General features: G+C 37.0%; 1 protein-coding gene and 1 pseudogene across 1 annotated transcript; both read right to left on the minus strand.

The window, feature by feature from the left end:
- LOC140322012 (olfactory receptor 6X1-like) overlaps positions 1–3657 on the minus strand; it is a 6648-nt pseudogene extending 2991 nt beyond the window's left edge.
- Positions 3658–8967: 5310 nt separating this feature from the next.
- On the minus strand, positions 8968–9900 carry LOC140322018 (olfactory receptor 11A1-like). Its single transcript, XM_072398682.1, has one exon. The coding sequence runs from the start codon at positions 9898–9900 to the stop codon at positions 8968–8970; it is 933 nt and encodes a 310-aa protein (XP_072254783.1).
- Positions 9901–15310: the final 5410 nt, after the last annotated feature.

The raw sequence follows: 15310 nt of genomic DNA on the forward strand, positions 1-15310 counted from the left end.
TTTCCTTCATATATAGTTTAAATCAACTAAGAACAATTGCCAAATATTTGGAAGCCATTTTCTTATCATTATCATTATATTGTATCTTATGTATTTGATTATCCACAATTTGAACCTTGTATGATGCTTATATGTATATCATGTAAACCTATAAAAGGGTTCGGTCAACTGATAAATGATCAAACTACTCAGTTATAGAACAAACCAGTGACATTATGTTCTTTCTCCTCTTCTAAACACTGTAGTTTGGGTTCAACTATCTCTGATATCCCCTAATGAAGCCAATCTAGGCAAAACGCGTCGGGTATAAGACTTGGTTTATGACCTGGAAAATATCTAACAAAAATATCTAACAAAGCTGTCTGTATAAACAAAATTTTGAGTCAACCATATTCAGTTGTTTTTAACCACATTGTATGTATTGTATTCTTACAGAAATTGATTGGATTTTAGGTGTATACTGATAAATACAAAATAAAGTTCATATTTTTATCAGTTATAGTCAGTTCCTTTAAAAGCCTCTCTTTTCCCTCCTCTATCCTTCCCCTTTCCCCGATAATTGATGTTTGAATTTAATAAATGCTTTGTACCTTACCATTGGGGGGAACTACTCAAAGAGCTCCTAATTACTCCTTATTTTGAATCATCAAGCCAAACACTAACAGAATCATTACATGTAAAGTAAATTTTTATGATGCCTAATAACTGTTCTGTATATAGAGACACAGGAATCATATCATAAGAACTTACTGTATATTTTCCAATTTTCTTTTCCATTGTACCTAAATTTTCCAACAGAGGCCTTGTGTTTGCTTGTCATATTTCTATCAGGGAGCATTCAATACAGAGCAGGACTTAACAGAATCTTTATACTCTANTGCAGGCTGGTTTTGTAAGGGGTGGTGGTCTTTTAACCCAGCGGAAATGGCACATTTTTATTTTCTCCAGTCCCAATACATTTTGCTAACCCTTTTCTTGCAGTGCTACTTAACATCTCCTCCTTTCCTATGAGCTTCTGGCCATTCTCTAATATGTGTGTGTGTGGTCACCCACTGCTACACTGCCTTATGTGAATCTGAAGCAGCTGATCCAAGCACAGAAACGAGGGGAAACAAGGAGTAGGGGGTAGAACAACATTGAGCATGACCAGAAGTTTCTGCATAATTGTGTTCTTTTGCTGTGTTGCTGGGCAGGGAACCTACCAAAGATTTTCCTGTTTGACCTCAGTCAACAACTCCTGTACACTGTGATGCCTCTTGAGTTTTGTTGGGTTTTAAAAGTGCTCAATGCCTTAGAAGTGTTCTATGGAGATAGAGATGGAAGTTTGGTGTGTAGGGGTGGAGAGAGGGCTGTGTGGTGATAACTTTTCATTGGGACATAGAGACATCAATCAGCTCGGACTGCTAGAATGGGACAATAGAGGGAATGAGGCACCAGATGAAGAATTCACCAGTTGCAAAATGGAAGTCAGACATTTTTGGTTATGTTCAAGATAGGATGAAAAGTTCAGATACATAGCCCCTGATTCATCAATAAAATCCGCGCTCGCTGGAAGCGCGAAAGTACGCGCGGCCAGCGAGCGCGGTTTACCTCGGTCCGGACTCGAGTGTGCTCGTAAACGCGCCTCCTCACTGCCAGCCGGATTCCTGCCTTTACAATATCTTGCCTAACAGGAAAGAAATAAGTGATTTAAAAATATGCTTTTTTCTTAGCGCACATAAATGTTTAAACCATTTAACCAGCGCAAACATTTTTTTTTAGGGCTAAGGGTAATATGTGTGCCATTAGAAAGAACGATTTTTTAGGGGAACAGTGACTTTTAATACAAGCTCGCCAGTGTAAAGCTGCTGGAGATGCGCAGCTCCGGCCGCAAGCTTTTTCAGTTGCTGAATAGCGCGACGGCGTACGATTTCTGATCGCGAATACAAATGCGCGAGCGATCATCCGATTCTGCTTGATGAATCAGGTACATTGTATACAGTACAATGTAAGATTCCCAAGAGCATGAGTGTGCACCCTTGTTTAAGAGTATTGTAGAAATTTGTACATGAAGAGGTGAAAATTGGCATGGCATACCTACTGTATGCCTGTTCCTGATCCTAGTATCTGTTCTTGATTCCATTCTGATTGCACTTCTTATCTGCTTCCTTATTTTCAAATTGCATTTATGTTGACTTGACTTAATCCATAACTATGAATCATTAGAACATTGGTTCTCTGACCCAGGCTCTAGCCTTGACTACATACCTATCTTGCTTGGTTTCACTGTATTCAAGTTTTGTTCTGTATAAATCAGATATTGTGTAACAGTTGTTTATAGATACCCTGCTCACACCTGCTAGTATGTATTTTATTCTGATTAAAAGATAAAAAAAAATAGCAATTCCAATATTAATTATTATCTGTGACTTACTGTTCCACATGACCACTATTTCCTATATGTCTAATCCGTCTGCCATAGGCATGGAAGAAGGATTAACATCTGGCCAGTGAGTTTGAGGTCAGCAATGGTAACTCAACAGAAGTTTTTATTATCCTTATGTTCAAAAAAAGTTGGGCTTTTAAAGTATTCTCAACGTCCGGCTTTTTTTCAGACAGGAGTGAGTACACATAATTTTATGTGGAAGATATCTCCTCTTAGCTGTCTTTGGAATAAATGTCCCCATTTAAAGATTTCCTTTCTAATTCTGTTCTCGATTTATCTTCAGTTTCCTTCTCAGTGACCTTTATTATTCCTAGAACATATTGTGAACATATAGGTTTTTGATGTTTGTTCATATAAACCATATTTTTTATGATATTTAAATTATTAATTCATAAAAATGGGGGGGGGGGGTAAAGAGACATGAAAGCAGAGGTTGAGGAGCCAATGAAGAATGGATTTCCCAATGGGGTGAGCTGTGTGAGTGGGTTGCTGGTCATGTTTTTGGGAATGGGATGGGTTGCAGGCTGGTTTTGTAAGGGGTGGTGGTCTTTTAACCCAGCGGAAATGGCACATTTTTATTTTCTCCAGTCCCAATACATTTTGCTAACCCTTTCCTTGCAGTGCTACTTAACATCTCCTCCTTTCCTATGAGCTTGTGGCCATAGCTTCCCTAATATGTGTGTGTGTTCACCCACTGCTACACTGCCTTATGTAGAGACATCAATCAGCTCGGACTGCTAGGACGGGACAATAGAGGGAATGAGGCACCAGATGAAGAATACAACAGTTGCAAAATAGAAGTCAGACATTTTTGGTTATGTTCAAGGTAGGATGAAAAGTTCAGATACATTGTATATTGTATGCCTGTTCCTGATCCTAGTATCTGTTCTTGATTCCATTCTGATTGCACTTCTTATCTGCTTCCTTATTTTCAGATTGCATTTATGTTGACTTGACTTAGTCCATAACTATGAATCATTAGAACATTGGTTCTCTGACCCAGGCTCTAGCCTTGACTACATACCTATCTTGTTTGGTTTCACTGTATTCAAGTTTTGTTCTGTATAAATCAGATATTGTGTATCAGATGTTTATAGATATCCTGCTCACACCTGCTAGTATTTATTTTATTCTGATTAAAAGATATAAAAAAAATAGCAATTCCAATATTATTATCTGTGACTTACTGTTCCAATGGCCACCATTTCCTTTATGTCTAACCCGTCTGCCATAGGCACGGAAGAAAGATTAACATCTGGCCAGTGAGTTTGAGGTCAGCAATGGTAACTCAACAGAAGTTTTTATTATTCTTATGTTCAAAAAAAGTTGGGCTTTTAAAGTATTCTCAGCGTCATTTTATGTGGAAGATATCTCCTCTTAGCTGTCATTGGAATAAATGTCCCCATTTAAAGACTTCCCTTTTAATTCTGTTTTCGATTTATCTTCAGTTTCCTCCTCAGTGACCTTTATTATTCCTAGAACATATTGTGAACATATAGGTTTTTGATGTTTGTTCATATAAACCATATTTTTTATGATATTTAAATTATTAATTCATTTCCCAGATGTTTAGTGCGTTTATCAGCTGAAATACGATGCCTTAGCTGGATTAGGAAATAAAGACGTTTATCTGAATATTAGGTTCTGTGAAAATTATCTGCCATCTGCCACAAGGCATTTTTGTTAGCCTCCGGACAAGCGGGTCCTGATCAGCTCAGCACGGCTGAGTCAAACAGGGGGTAGAAGGGGGAACTCAGGCCCCCCTCCCCCTTGTGGAAGAGGTAGTCAGATCCCTAGACGCACCCAAGACTGGGTGCTCCCGTAAGGCATCCATGGGAGAGGCAAATATTTTAGGATACTAGTAAGAATAAATAAATTTAAAAGGGGAAACCAAAATAATATTTATGATAAAGAAGAAGAAAGATTACAAACATTAAATGGGGGTGTTTTAAATGTTTTTTTGAAAGGGTGCAAGAATCATAATGATTGCACTAAGAATGTTCAATGTTATGTGTGCTAATTTGGTGTACAAACTGTAATGTGAATATTAAGTGTATAATATAAAATATATTTCATTAAAAAGAAAAGCCATATTAGGCTAATTAAAGAAAATTGACTTGTCATCAAATTGGAGTAACTCAGTTCTATACAAGGTAACCAAGCTAAATGTTATACACCATCAAGTTCACCATTCTACACATTCCACCAAACCAAGTTTGCAATACAATTATATGATAAGATAATGGTCCAGTATATAGCCTATTATAGCAAAGTCTATATATGGGCCTAAATAGTATTTAACAATCATTTCAACCTTAATCAAGTAATAAACATTCTAACATAGTCCACCTTAACCTTAGATAGTGTACAATAAAATTACCACATATCATGATATTAATTAGAGCCAAAAAAGAAGGTACATACATTTAACTGAAATCTAAAAGTGTCTTGTAACCTGTGATATATCCAATAGTCTTTCAAGGAAGCTGATTTTCTGTAAGTAATAGATGAATATGGATGTAGAAACTTAAATGTCTTTGGATCGGATTGTATATTGTGCCAGTGCTAAGATACTCAAGACTACTTTATGTTAATTGTTAAACTTAGTAATCAACCTAACCAGTTTGTCAGAGGTATTGGTTTTTGTTTCAAAACACAGAGCTACGACTTTTTTGCTTTTGATAGGCCTTTTTACAAAGATTGTTACAATAGCCTCTTGCAAGTAGTCTTTTCTGAAAAACCTTTTGTTCCAGCTCAAAGCCATCATCAATAGAACATTTATGTCTGAGTCTAATATATTGACTAAACGGGATACTTCTCTTAAGAGGTTCTGGATGTAGACTATATGTAAGATCGGTGTCTTTTCCAAAGAGAGTTGTATTAATATTTCCCTTGTCTGTTGTATATAGAAACATGTTCAAAAATGGAACTTTGGGTTTGCTGCAAAACGTTGTGAAAGTCAGGTTAAATGTATTTATTTGTAGTTTACAGAAGAACTCATTATGAAGGGCTTTGAACCTTGTCCATTTTATGAGGATGTCGTCAATATTATAATATCTTCTACATAGTTTATTATGGAGACGATATTTGCTGTTCATTAGGTTGGAGATTGGGTTGGAGTTGATCCTCTCCAACCTATTACCTGGGATATCCTTACTATACTGAAAAGTATTCTCCAAATTTTCCATAAAAGTTGATACCATCTGGGGTATGCTTTTAATAAATTTTTCTCATTAATTATACTTTATCACGTGTTGAATTTGCAATCCTATACTGAATTTTACGTATTAATATTCTACAGACTCTACCTTAGAATAGAAGAATTTAAAAAAACCGAGTGAGCTTTTTTCATCTTCAATACTGTAGGATTTTGGTTTAGGAATTTTTAAACATAGTTTACAATGTTAAACCTTGGCATTTAGATTCAGCGTAAACCTGTACCTCCTTCTTCATCATCAAACTCCCCTTATAAGGGGAGTTCCCTTACTAAATATTTTTTATTAATTAAAATTAATTATAATCCCTATTACCCCCAATTATTATTTACTTTGTATCCCTTACCTACAGAACAATCAATAATTCTAGGATACCACTTTCTTCACTTTCCATTTATTATTCATAGTGAGGCCATTCTAATTCATCAATAATTGGTTAATAATTACCTTGATATCTTACAAGACAACTGTCCAAGTAAGATTGAATTATTTGTTTTCCCTAGATTCTTTTTAATCTTTTCTCTTATTATAACTACCACTTTTTACAATCATATTTCATATTTATTTTCATATTTCATAGAGCCTTCAATTGTACTATTCCCATTGCTTGAATTTTCGGTTGACTCCACTCTCATTTCCTTCCCCTGAGGTCAATATACCAGGTGAGCCAAGGCTACATATATATATATATATATATATATATATATATACATATCTATGTCTTAAGATTGTGAGAAAAATCCTTTTTATTAGATTTTCCAGTACAAATATATATCTATATGATCTCTTTAGGGTCTCAAAAAATCCCCTGAGGAAGCCTGCTTAGAGTGAAACGCGTCGTGTAAGATATTTATTGACCCATATTTGGACATTGTACATGTGAGAGTATTTTAGTGAACTATGGCTATATTGTCATAGACATTTTATAAGTGTTGTTTTGTATAAATATATTTTAGTGAATGAAATAAAGTATTTTAAGTAACGTTAGCTTTCTTCTTGCCTTAAAGAGCCGCTACTCCTCTATCTCCCTTTCTCCTGCTTCTGTATTATTTGACTTGGTGTCATACTGTGTTCATTGAGTGTTATCTTCAATTAATTCAGAAGTTTATATATTTAAATAGACATCACGTACTAAGGCACTGCTGGAGAGGGTTGAGCGGGGAGTGAAATTCCCAGCAGCAGAAGTCCCAGGATGCCTGCGTGTAATCTGCGTGTATGCAGAGTCATGGGCCCTATCTTGGACCTGGGTTTTGAAGCATGGAAGAAATCTTTAAGCCACCAAGACCCCCTTGGACCCTTTTGCTTTACCATGCAGTTCTTGGTAAACTGCTTGACAGGAACTTGGGAAAAAAACAGATCAGTAAGTCTCTCCACAGCGATATAGGGCTCTGTTATTTGTGCTGGCTTCAAAAGCTAGAGCAGAGCGACTATCTGGGCCCCCCATTTATGTTATTATTATGCATCAATATTTTAGGCAAACTAGATTTTCTTTTACTGATATTGTGTTACAAAAGGTATTTCATTTCTTGCAGTTTAAAGACAAAAGTTAAAATAATTAAAATATATTTGTATTTGTCTATCGTGTCTTATCTGTGCTTGATTTCCATCCAAGCTTCCAACTCCACTTATCAAATGTGAGAATAAGGTCAAATGTAAACCTCTGTCTCAATTTTCACTGAGGCTTAAAGCAGAACTTAACTAAATTACATGCTCAGTTCTGGACCCATAATGTGCAAGTAAGTAACAAAACAAGGAAGACTTTTTTTTTTTTTTTTTAAGTAAAATGTATTCTGTTTATTAGTTATGTGCCATAAATACAGTTGTATAGGATGTTAAATGGTAAAGGAGAAGTCCAAAGCTATTAGGTAAAGAAAATATTTATTGTGAAAACCTCAACACTATCTACAGCTTTATTCTCATCCCAAATTTGAATGATAATTATTAATATTATTATTAGCATGTATATTTATATAGTGCCAACATATTATGCAGCGATTTACAATGTCTATTGTCATATCACTAGCTGTCTCTCAAAGGGGCTCACAATCTAATGTGCCTACCATAGTCATATGTCATTAATGTAGTCTAAGGACAACATTTGTTTTGTGGGGGGGGGCAATTAACCTAAATGCATGTTTTTTGGGATGTGGATAGAAACCGGATTACCCTGATGAAACCCATGCAAACACAGGGAGAACATAAAAACTCCTTGCAGATAGTGTCTTAGGTGGGATTTGTACCTGGGACCTTGCGCTGCAAAGGCCAGAGTGTTAACCACTGAGCCAACTGTAATGCCCTAATTTGTTTTTTTTTTAATATTTGAATGATTTGTGTATTTACATTTAAGGGATAGAACAGATACCAAGAACCTATGTTTTTTTGCCAACCCAAAGATTTGTTCATAAGAATAAAAAAGCAAATACTCAGAGATGCCCCTTGGTGGCAAACAATAATGTCAGTAATGAATTGTACTGTGTATTAAACAAACAAAATGATACACTTGAATACAAATCATGATGTTAACAGAATTAAATTCAGCAAACCAATGCATTGATGTGAAGGTATCAAATTTTAAATGCATCCGTCTCATTCCTGACGCGTTTCGCTGTATGGCTACCTAGGGAAGGTAGAGACGTACATTATGAGATAATAGACTGAAGGTCCAAATATTAGCAATGCAGGAAAATTGCATATTATCCAAATCCAATGGGTGGAAGTATTAACCAAAAGCACTCTCATTCTAATGCCTTATAGCAGATCATGGCTGGTGGGGATATCTGACAGGTTGCTGTACATAGCTTCATGAAAACATCAAAAAACAAAGGCAGAGCCTCCAGTATTAAAGGATATAAAATAAATGACTAAAAAGGATGAGGGAAAGGATAGAGAATGGGTAAAGGATAGACGATAAAGAACACCTTCCAGGCAGGAAATGAGTGCGCTGTTTCTACTAGAGATTGTGTGATGTTCACATTGTTCATAATATCAGTATAGGAGAGGAGTCTTTACAAAGAAGAAGGCAGAGAGGCAGATTTAGGAGATTCACTTTTTAAAACTTAAAGGACTCTTTAAAGGATAATGTTTTGAAGTAATATGGAGCTGAGCATTCATCTTTTGTTTAAGTATGTATGCGGTATGTTTTGGATTGTCTGATCTGATCCCACATGCTATATCCATTTTCCCATGTGGCGGAGTATTTGAACAATAGGAACATTTATACTGCAAATACTCTGATGTAACGATTGTATGAGCTAGCAAATCCAGAACCAGAAAATAACCTAGTTTAGTATTCATGTATTTTAATGTAAATTTAGACTTTATAAGACTTTACTGAAAGACTTTTAAAATAGCTTTGCTGAAGGCATTTCTTATTTCCTTATTCCGTAACGTATATATGATTGGATTAAAAAGTGGGGTCAAGCTTGTGTTAAAAAGAGATAACACTTTGTTGAGGTTTAGTGAATAGATTCTTGAAGGAGCTATATAAATTGTTATAAGGGTGCCATAATAAGTGAACACAACTACCAGATGGGAGCTACATGTTGAGAAGACCTTTTGTCGGCTAAGGGTGGAAGAGATCCGAAAAATTGATGTAAAGATACAAATATATGTAACAATGACAAATATTAATGGAGTAATAATGATTACAATAACCATAATGGATACTTGAACTTCAACACTTTTTGTGTCCGAGCAAGAAAGGTCCAGAAGAGGGGCGAGGTCACAGAAAAAATGATCAATAGTATTTGGACCACAAAAGTCTAATTGAGCCACAAGAAGTTCTGTAATCATAGCAAGAAGTAAACCAGCCAACCAGCAAAGCATAGCCAAGAACATGGGAAGTCTGTTTTTCATAATCAATGAATAGTGCAATGGGTTACAGATGGCTAGATATCGATCATATGACATTACTGTTAAAAGGCAACACTCAATAATAGCAGAAGCACCAAACACATACAATTGCATTTTGCAAGACAAAGGAGAAATGTGGCAATCATCTCTTAGAAAGACTTGTAGAGTGTTTGGAACAACATTTGTACTGATCAGAATGTCACAGAAAGAAAGGTGACAGAGAAAGTAGTACATGGGAGAGTGAAGAAGGAGAGTCATTGTGACTAACACAATGATGAGGACATTCCCAATCATTGTGGCCAGATATAATAAAAGTAGAAAAAGAAAAAAAAGACTTTGAAAACTGTGAAGATCTTCAAATCCCAAAAGGATGAATTCAGTAACTGAAGTATGGTTGTATCTGGGCATTTCCAGATGATTACACTTACCTTTGATCCCTACTAGTCATGTACAACTTCAAAGCTTTCAATAAAGCGTGACAAATGTATTACTATTTGTATCCTCATTAGGAAGGTCCACTCTTCTGGGTGTATTGTTGAGGAGCGTTTTTATTTATTTCCTGTCCTAAAACACACACCAGGGACTAAGAGGGCATATTTCTAAAGCAAGAGTAAAACCACTCTCAGACAAATGTAGCCCGTAGAATTGTCCACAATGGAATTTAGCAGGAGGCTGTAAAGATATTGAACCAATCTCGTGATGCCTCCACAGCTCTGTACAGTTGTAAAGATTCATATACTACTTCCTGGCTAGTTATGGGTCACTTAGTTGTTTAATCGTCTTTGGGTGTACAAAAACATAACCTTAAAGGCAATGATTCTTTGTCCAGCTGATACAAGGAAGATTTATCAGTAGAATAATTTCCTGTGCCTATTCTCAATTCCTTTACATTCATCTTTCATTGTTTAGTTGGGTCTTTCAGAAAATCAACATTTTTGGTCTGGTTGTATTTGGCTGCACTCGTATATGATAGTATAAATAAAATACCTTCAATTTATTCATTTTAAGTAGATTTTCAAATCTTGTATCTAAATGCTTCCCATTGTTCAAAATCACTAAATAAATGTTGAGATTTATTCAGCTTTATAGTCTGATTTACCAGCCAGCATAATGGAAATAATGTCTTGGGACAGAGATGTCTTGAGATTTATTAAGCTAACAATTAGGATTTTCCCTTTGAGAAACTATTCTAATTTTAGAGAGAATCACTCCTGAGTGAGGAATTGGCTAAATCCGTGAATGGTTGAATGGATTTTGTAAAACTCTGTTTATGACATTTAAGGTAAAAATGTGAAAGCTAGAATTGATTCCCATACATAACATAGTGTATACTCCAGGGCCTCAACCATGAGCAAAAGGAAACCTAACAGTCAATCTTCACAAAAATGTGAAAATGGGACTTTCTTTGCTGGCTTACAACCATCAGCAGCCAATGGAGACAGTCCTAACACCAGACTCTCCCCTCCCCATGCTACCCAGGTGGATCTGGACCCAGTTGTTTCCCTACAGAAAAGACCTGCCTCTACTTCACCTCTCCAATAGGATCTGACAAAAAATCTCAACGCTTCCACAGCTCAATGCAGGCTTCCATGGATTCCAATGACGCATGAGACCACGATGCACACCTCAAGTCACTGCCTACCAACGTTAACTTTTTCATTTTACCTTCAATGAATTCAGGATTCTTTTCACTCTGAGCCTAATGTCCTTCATTCAGACCTGGAATCTAGAATAGAGGTGGTTGAACAGATGACTGAAAACCTCTGTAGCCATGTACAACAACATACACATACCCTCAATGAGCATTCGATCTTGCTCGAACCACTTCTGCATTAACAGGATGATTTGCAGAACCGCAGCAGCTCTAACAAGATCAGGATCCGAGGCCTCCTGGAATCCACTGACCCCAAGGGTCTACACAACACACAATATGCCACATTCATTCCTACCAACTTTAAGAATCAATCATGCAGGAAACTAGATTGCAGGAGGAATTTACCATCGATAACAGACCTATTCTCTTCCTTACTAACCTCTCCCGCAACACCTTGGTGCTCCGACCTGCTTTGAAACCACTTTTAGATTAGTACAGATGGGGCTTTTTTCCTTTCAACTGATCTCAAACAGGGGGAATAAATCGGCTACCTTACAACAATTGGGCAACTTTTTGGGTACCTTTGAAGTTCCACAAGTGAATCTTTCTGATTAGCCAATGCTCCCTATGCTCCTGACACCTCCAGTGTTGTCTGACTGCCAACTGGTGAGGAAGAGATCCTTAGCATTGTGCCCCACAAGACCCACCATGAGACACCATAGTGACCTAAGGCAGCAAGATCTACTCTTCATCCTCAGGAACTGGTATTTATTTTTGTTATCTCTTGGTGCAGTTATTATTAGCTAATGGCTTATGCATAGTATTGTTGGTCAAAATTTCGTGAGATAATCCCCCTTGGATTCTTCAATCCCTAACGTTTCGTATGAAAATAGTTGTTGGGTAATCTGCCCCCTTACAACAATCACTAGTTTGAGCTAATATATTACTAGCATATATCACACTGGCGAACAAACATTTTCTTTCCAGATTAAAGTCATTTTAGGTTATGTTTGATGCACAGATTCCAAATGTGGTATTGTTTTTGCTAGATTGGCTTTAGTTTTTGAAATAATGACCTCCATAATAACTTCATAGAAAACTAATGAAACCTGAAAATTAGGCAAAATTAAAGTAGATATGCCTACGTATACAAAATTAAATTTTTGAAATACTTAATGTCAATATATTATATATTCAGTATAGTTACAAAACTAATCACAAAGAAGTCATTGAAAATCTCAGTTTGTATGATTTCCTTTCATGCTGCTGATCAGGACAATCACGTTGAAGGCTCCAGAAGTATTCTGCCAGCATGTGTCTCTCCCATCTGATACCTTTCTTCCATCATCTTTATATCTTGATGGAACCTCTCCCTTTGTTCCTTGCTGAAATCACCATGGTTTTCTGGAAATTTTTGCAAATGGCTATTGAGATACCTTTATGCTCATAGTAGCACCCAAAGTTTAAATTTTGTACTAGTTCTTCATAATTTGTGCTTTATGGTTACCCAAGAAGTTCCTGCCAACCATGACATAGCTGTGCCAGGCAGAAGCTTCAGTATCAGTCATGTAACTTGTGACATTTCCATCATTAATCAGTTTCTGGGCTCCATCAAAGATTCCTGCTTTTATATTTCAGTTACCTTACAACAATTGGGCAACGTTTTGGGTACCTTTGAAGTTCCACAAGTGAATCTTTCTGATTAGCCAATGCTCCCTATGCTCCTGACACCTCCAGTGTTGTCTGACTGCCAACTGGTGAGGAAGAGATCCTTCGCATTGTGCCCCACAAGACCCACCATGAGACACCATAGTGACCTAAGGCTGCAAGATCTACTCTTCATCCTCAGGAACTGGTATTTATTTTTGTTATCTCTTGGTACAGTTATTATTAGCTAATGGCTTATGCATAGTATTGTTTTCCAAAATTTCATAAGATTATCCCCGTTGGATTCTTCAATCCCTAACGTTTCGTATGAAAATAGTTGTTGGGTAATCTGCCGCCTTACAGCCATCACTAGTTTGAGCTAATATATTACTAGCATATATCACACTGGCCAACAAACATTTTCTTTTCAGATTAAAGTCATTTTAGGTTATGTTTGATGCACAGATTCCACATAATGTATTGGTTTTGCTAGATTGGCTCTAGTTTTTAACTAATGAAACCTGAAAATTAGGCAAAAATAAAGTAGATATGCCTACATATACAAAATTAAATTTTTGAAATACTTAATGTCAATATATTCTTTATCCAGTATATTTACAAAACTAATCACAAAGAAGTCATTGAAAATCTCAGTTTGTATGATTTCCTTTATGCTGATAATCAGGACAATCACGTTGAAGGCTCCAGCAGTAGTCTGCCATCATGTGTCTATCCCTTCTGATACCTTTCTTCCATCATCTTTATATCTTGATGGATCCTCTCCCTTTGTTCCTTGCTGAAATCGCCATGGTTTTCTGGAAATTTTTGCAAATGGCTATGGAGATACCTTTATGCTCATAGTAGCACCCATAGTAGCACCCACATTTTTAAAGTTTAAATTTTGTACCAGTTCTTCATAATTTTGTGCTTTATGGTTACCCAAGAAGTTCCTGACAACCATGCCATAGCTGTGCCAGGCACAAGCTTCAGTATCAGTCATGTAACTTGTGAAATTTCCATCATTTATCAGTTTCCGAATCTGGGCTCCATCAAAGATTCCTGCTTTTATATTTCAGTACTCAATCCAGGGAAGAATCTACAAATGTATTTGAAGCAATCACCGTCCTTGTTCAGAGCTCTAACAAATTGCTTAATGTATCCTAACCTTATGTTTAGTGTAGGGGGAATGATGTCGCTGCACCTTTTTCATGTTTTCCCTTGGAGGCCATGTCACTTTCTTCCAGTGATCCTGCTTTGCTCTTCTATCCCACAAGCAGATGAAACATGGGAACTTTGTGTATGCACTTTGCTGTCCAAGTAGGAAGTTCACCATTTTTATATCAACATATATGGACCACTGGTGTTCATGATAGCAAAGACCATTTTGATATTTTAAAATTCTTCCTAAAGGTATATTGAGTGACCAATTGGAATTGATGCATAGCAGTTGCCATTATGCAATAAAACAGATTTCAAACTTTGAGTGGAACTGTCTATGAAAAGCGGCCAGTCTTCTGCTCGGTATTCTGGTCCTCCCATATGGGCTAGTAGTCCAGGGATGTTACAACACAAAGCCTCCATCTTCACTGAAATATGGTCGGAGTGTCACCTCTCTTGTCGTAAAACCCATTAATTTAACTTCCAATGTCAGACAGTTCTTTTCTTTTAGCCTGGATGCTAAACGTTCAGATGTTTGTTTTGACAGACTTAGGTTTTTTTTTCCTTGCTGACCTCTAAGGGGGAGTGCTCAAGGCTTCACATGTGATTTAAGTTCCTGGGGGACTCACCTAGAGCTTGCTCACTGTTTGGCTCTTTGACCAAGTGGAGTTAGAAAAAACAGGAGTTTGAAAAGAAAAGGAGATAAATCTCCTTGTAAACAAAAATTGTAACTGGAAAAATGAGTGGTAGCAAGGTGGAAAGTTTGGTCACATGTATGCACAAATGGAGCAACAGCTACTAGGTAATCACGGCTGTGACAAATGTGAGCAAGTCGCCTTTCTGGTATCTCGCATTGAAGAGCTAAAGAAGCGCATTGCAACACTGAAATCACTGGAGAGGGGTCTCCTACTCACTGAGCAGGCAGTTAATGGGTAAGATGTGGAGGGTGGAGAGGTTAATAAGGATGAGCATGTAGGGAGTTGGGTTAATGTAACTAGAGGGAGTGGCAGGAAGGCCATCCCTGTGTTTGAGCACCTCAACATGTTTGAAAAGTTATGTGAAGATGTGCAGGTTGCAGACCCAGCGGTGGCAACTTTAGATGTTACTGCTACCCCTAACAGCGGGAAGAGCAGACCATCTAGTAGTGGTGGGGAGGGAAATGCAGGAAGTGAAAGACAATTGGTTGTAATAGTGGCTTCTATGATCAGGAGGACGGATAGAATAGTTTGTTGCCCGGATCCTTTCAACCAAATGGTTTGCTCTCTCCCTGGTGTCAGGGTTCGGCATGTGGTATACTGAATGGATATACTACTGGGAGGGGCTGCACAGGACCCAAATGTCTTGGTCCATGTTGGAAGCAATGACAATATAGAAGGAAGATGGAAGATCCTTAAAAATCAGTTTTGGGAACTAGGTTTC

The sequence above is a fragment of the Pyxicephalus adspersus genome, chromosome 2 (genome assembly GCF_032062135.1).
Source record: "Pyxicephalus adspersus chromosome 2, UCB_Pads_2.0, whole genome shotgun sequence".
NCBI classification, from domain to species: Eukaryota; Metazoa; Chordata; class Amphibia; order Anura; family Pyxicephalidae; genus Pyxicephalus; species Pyxicephalus adspersus.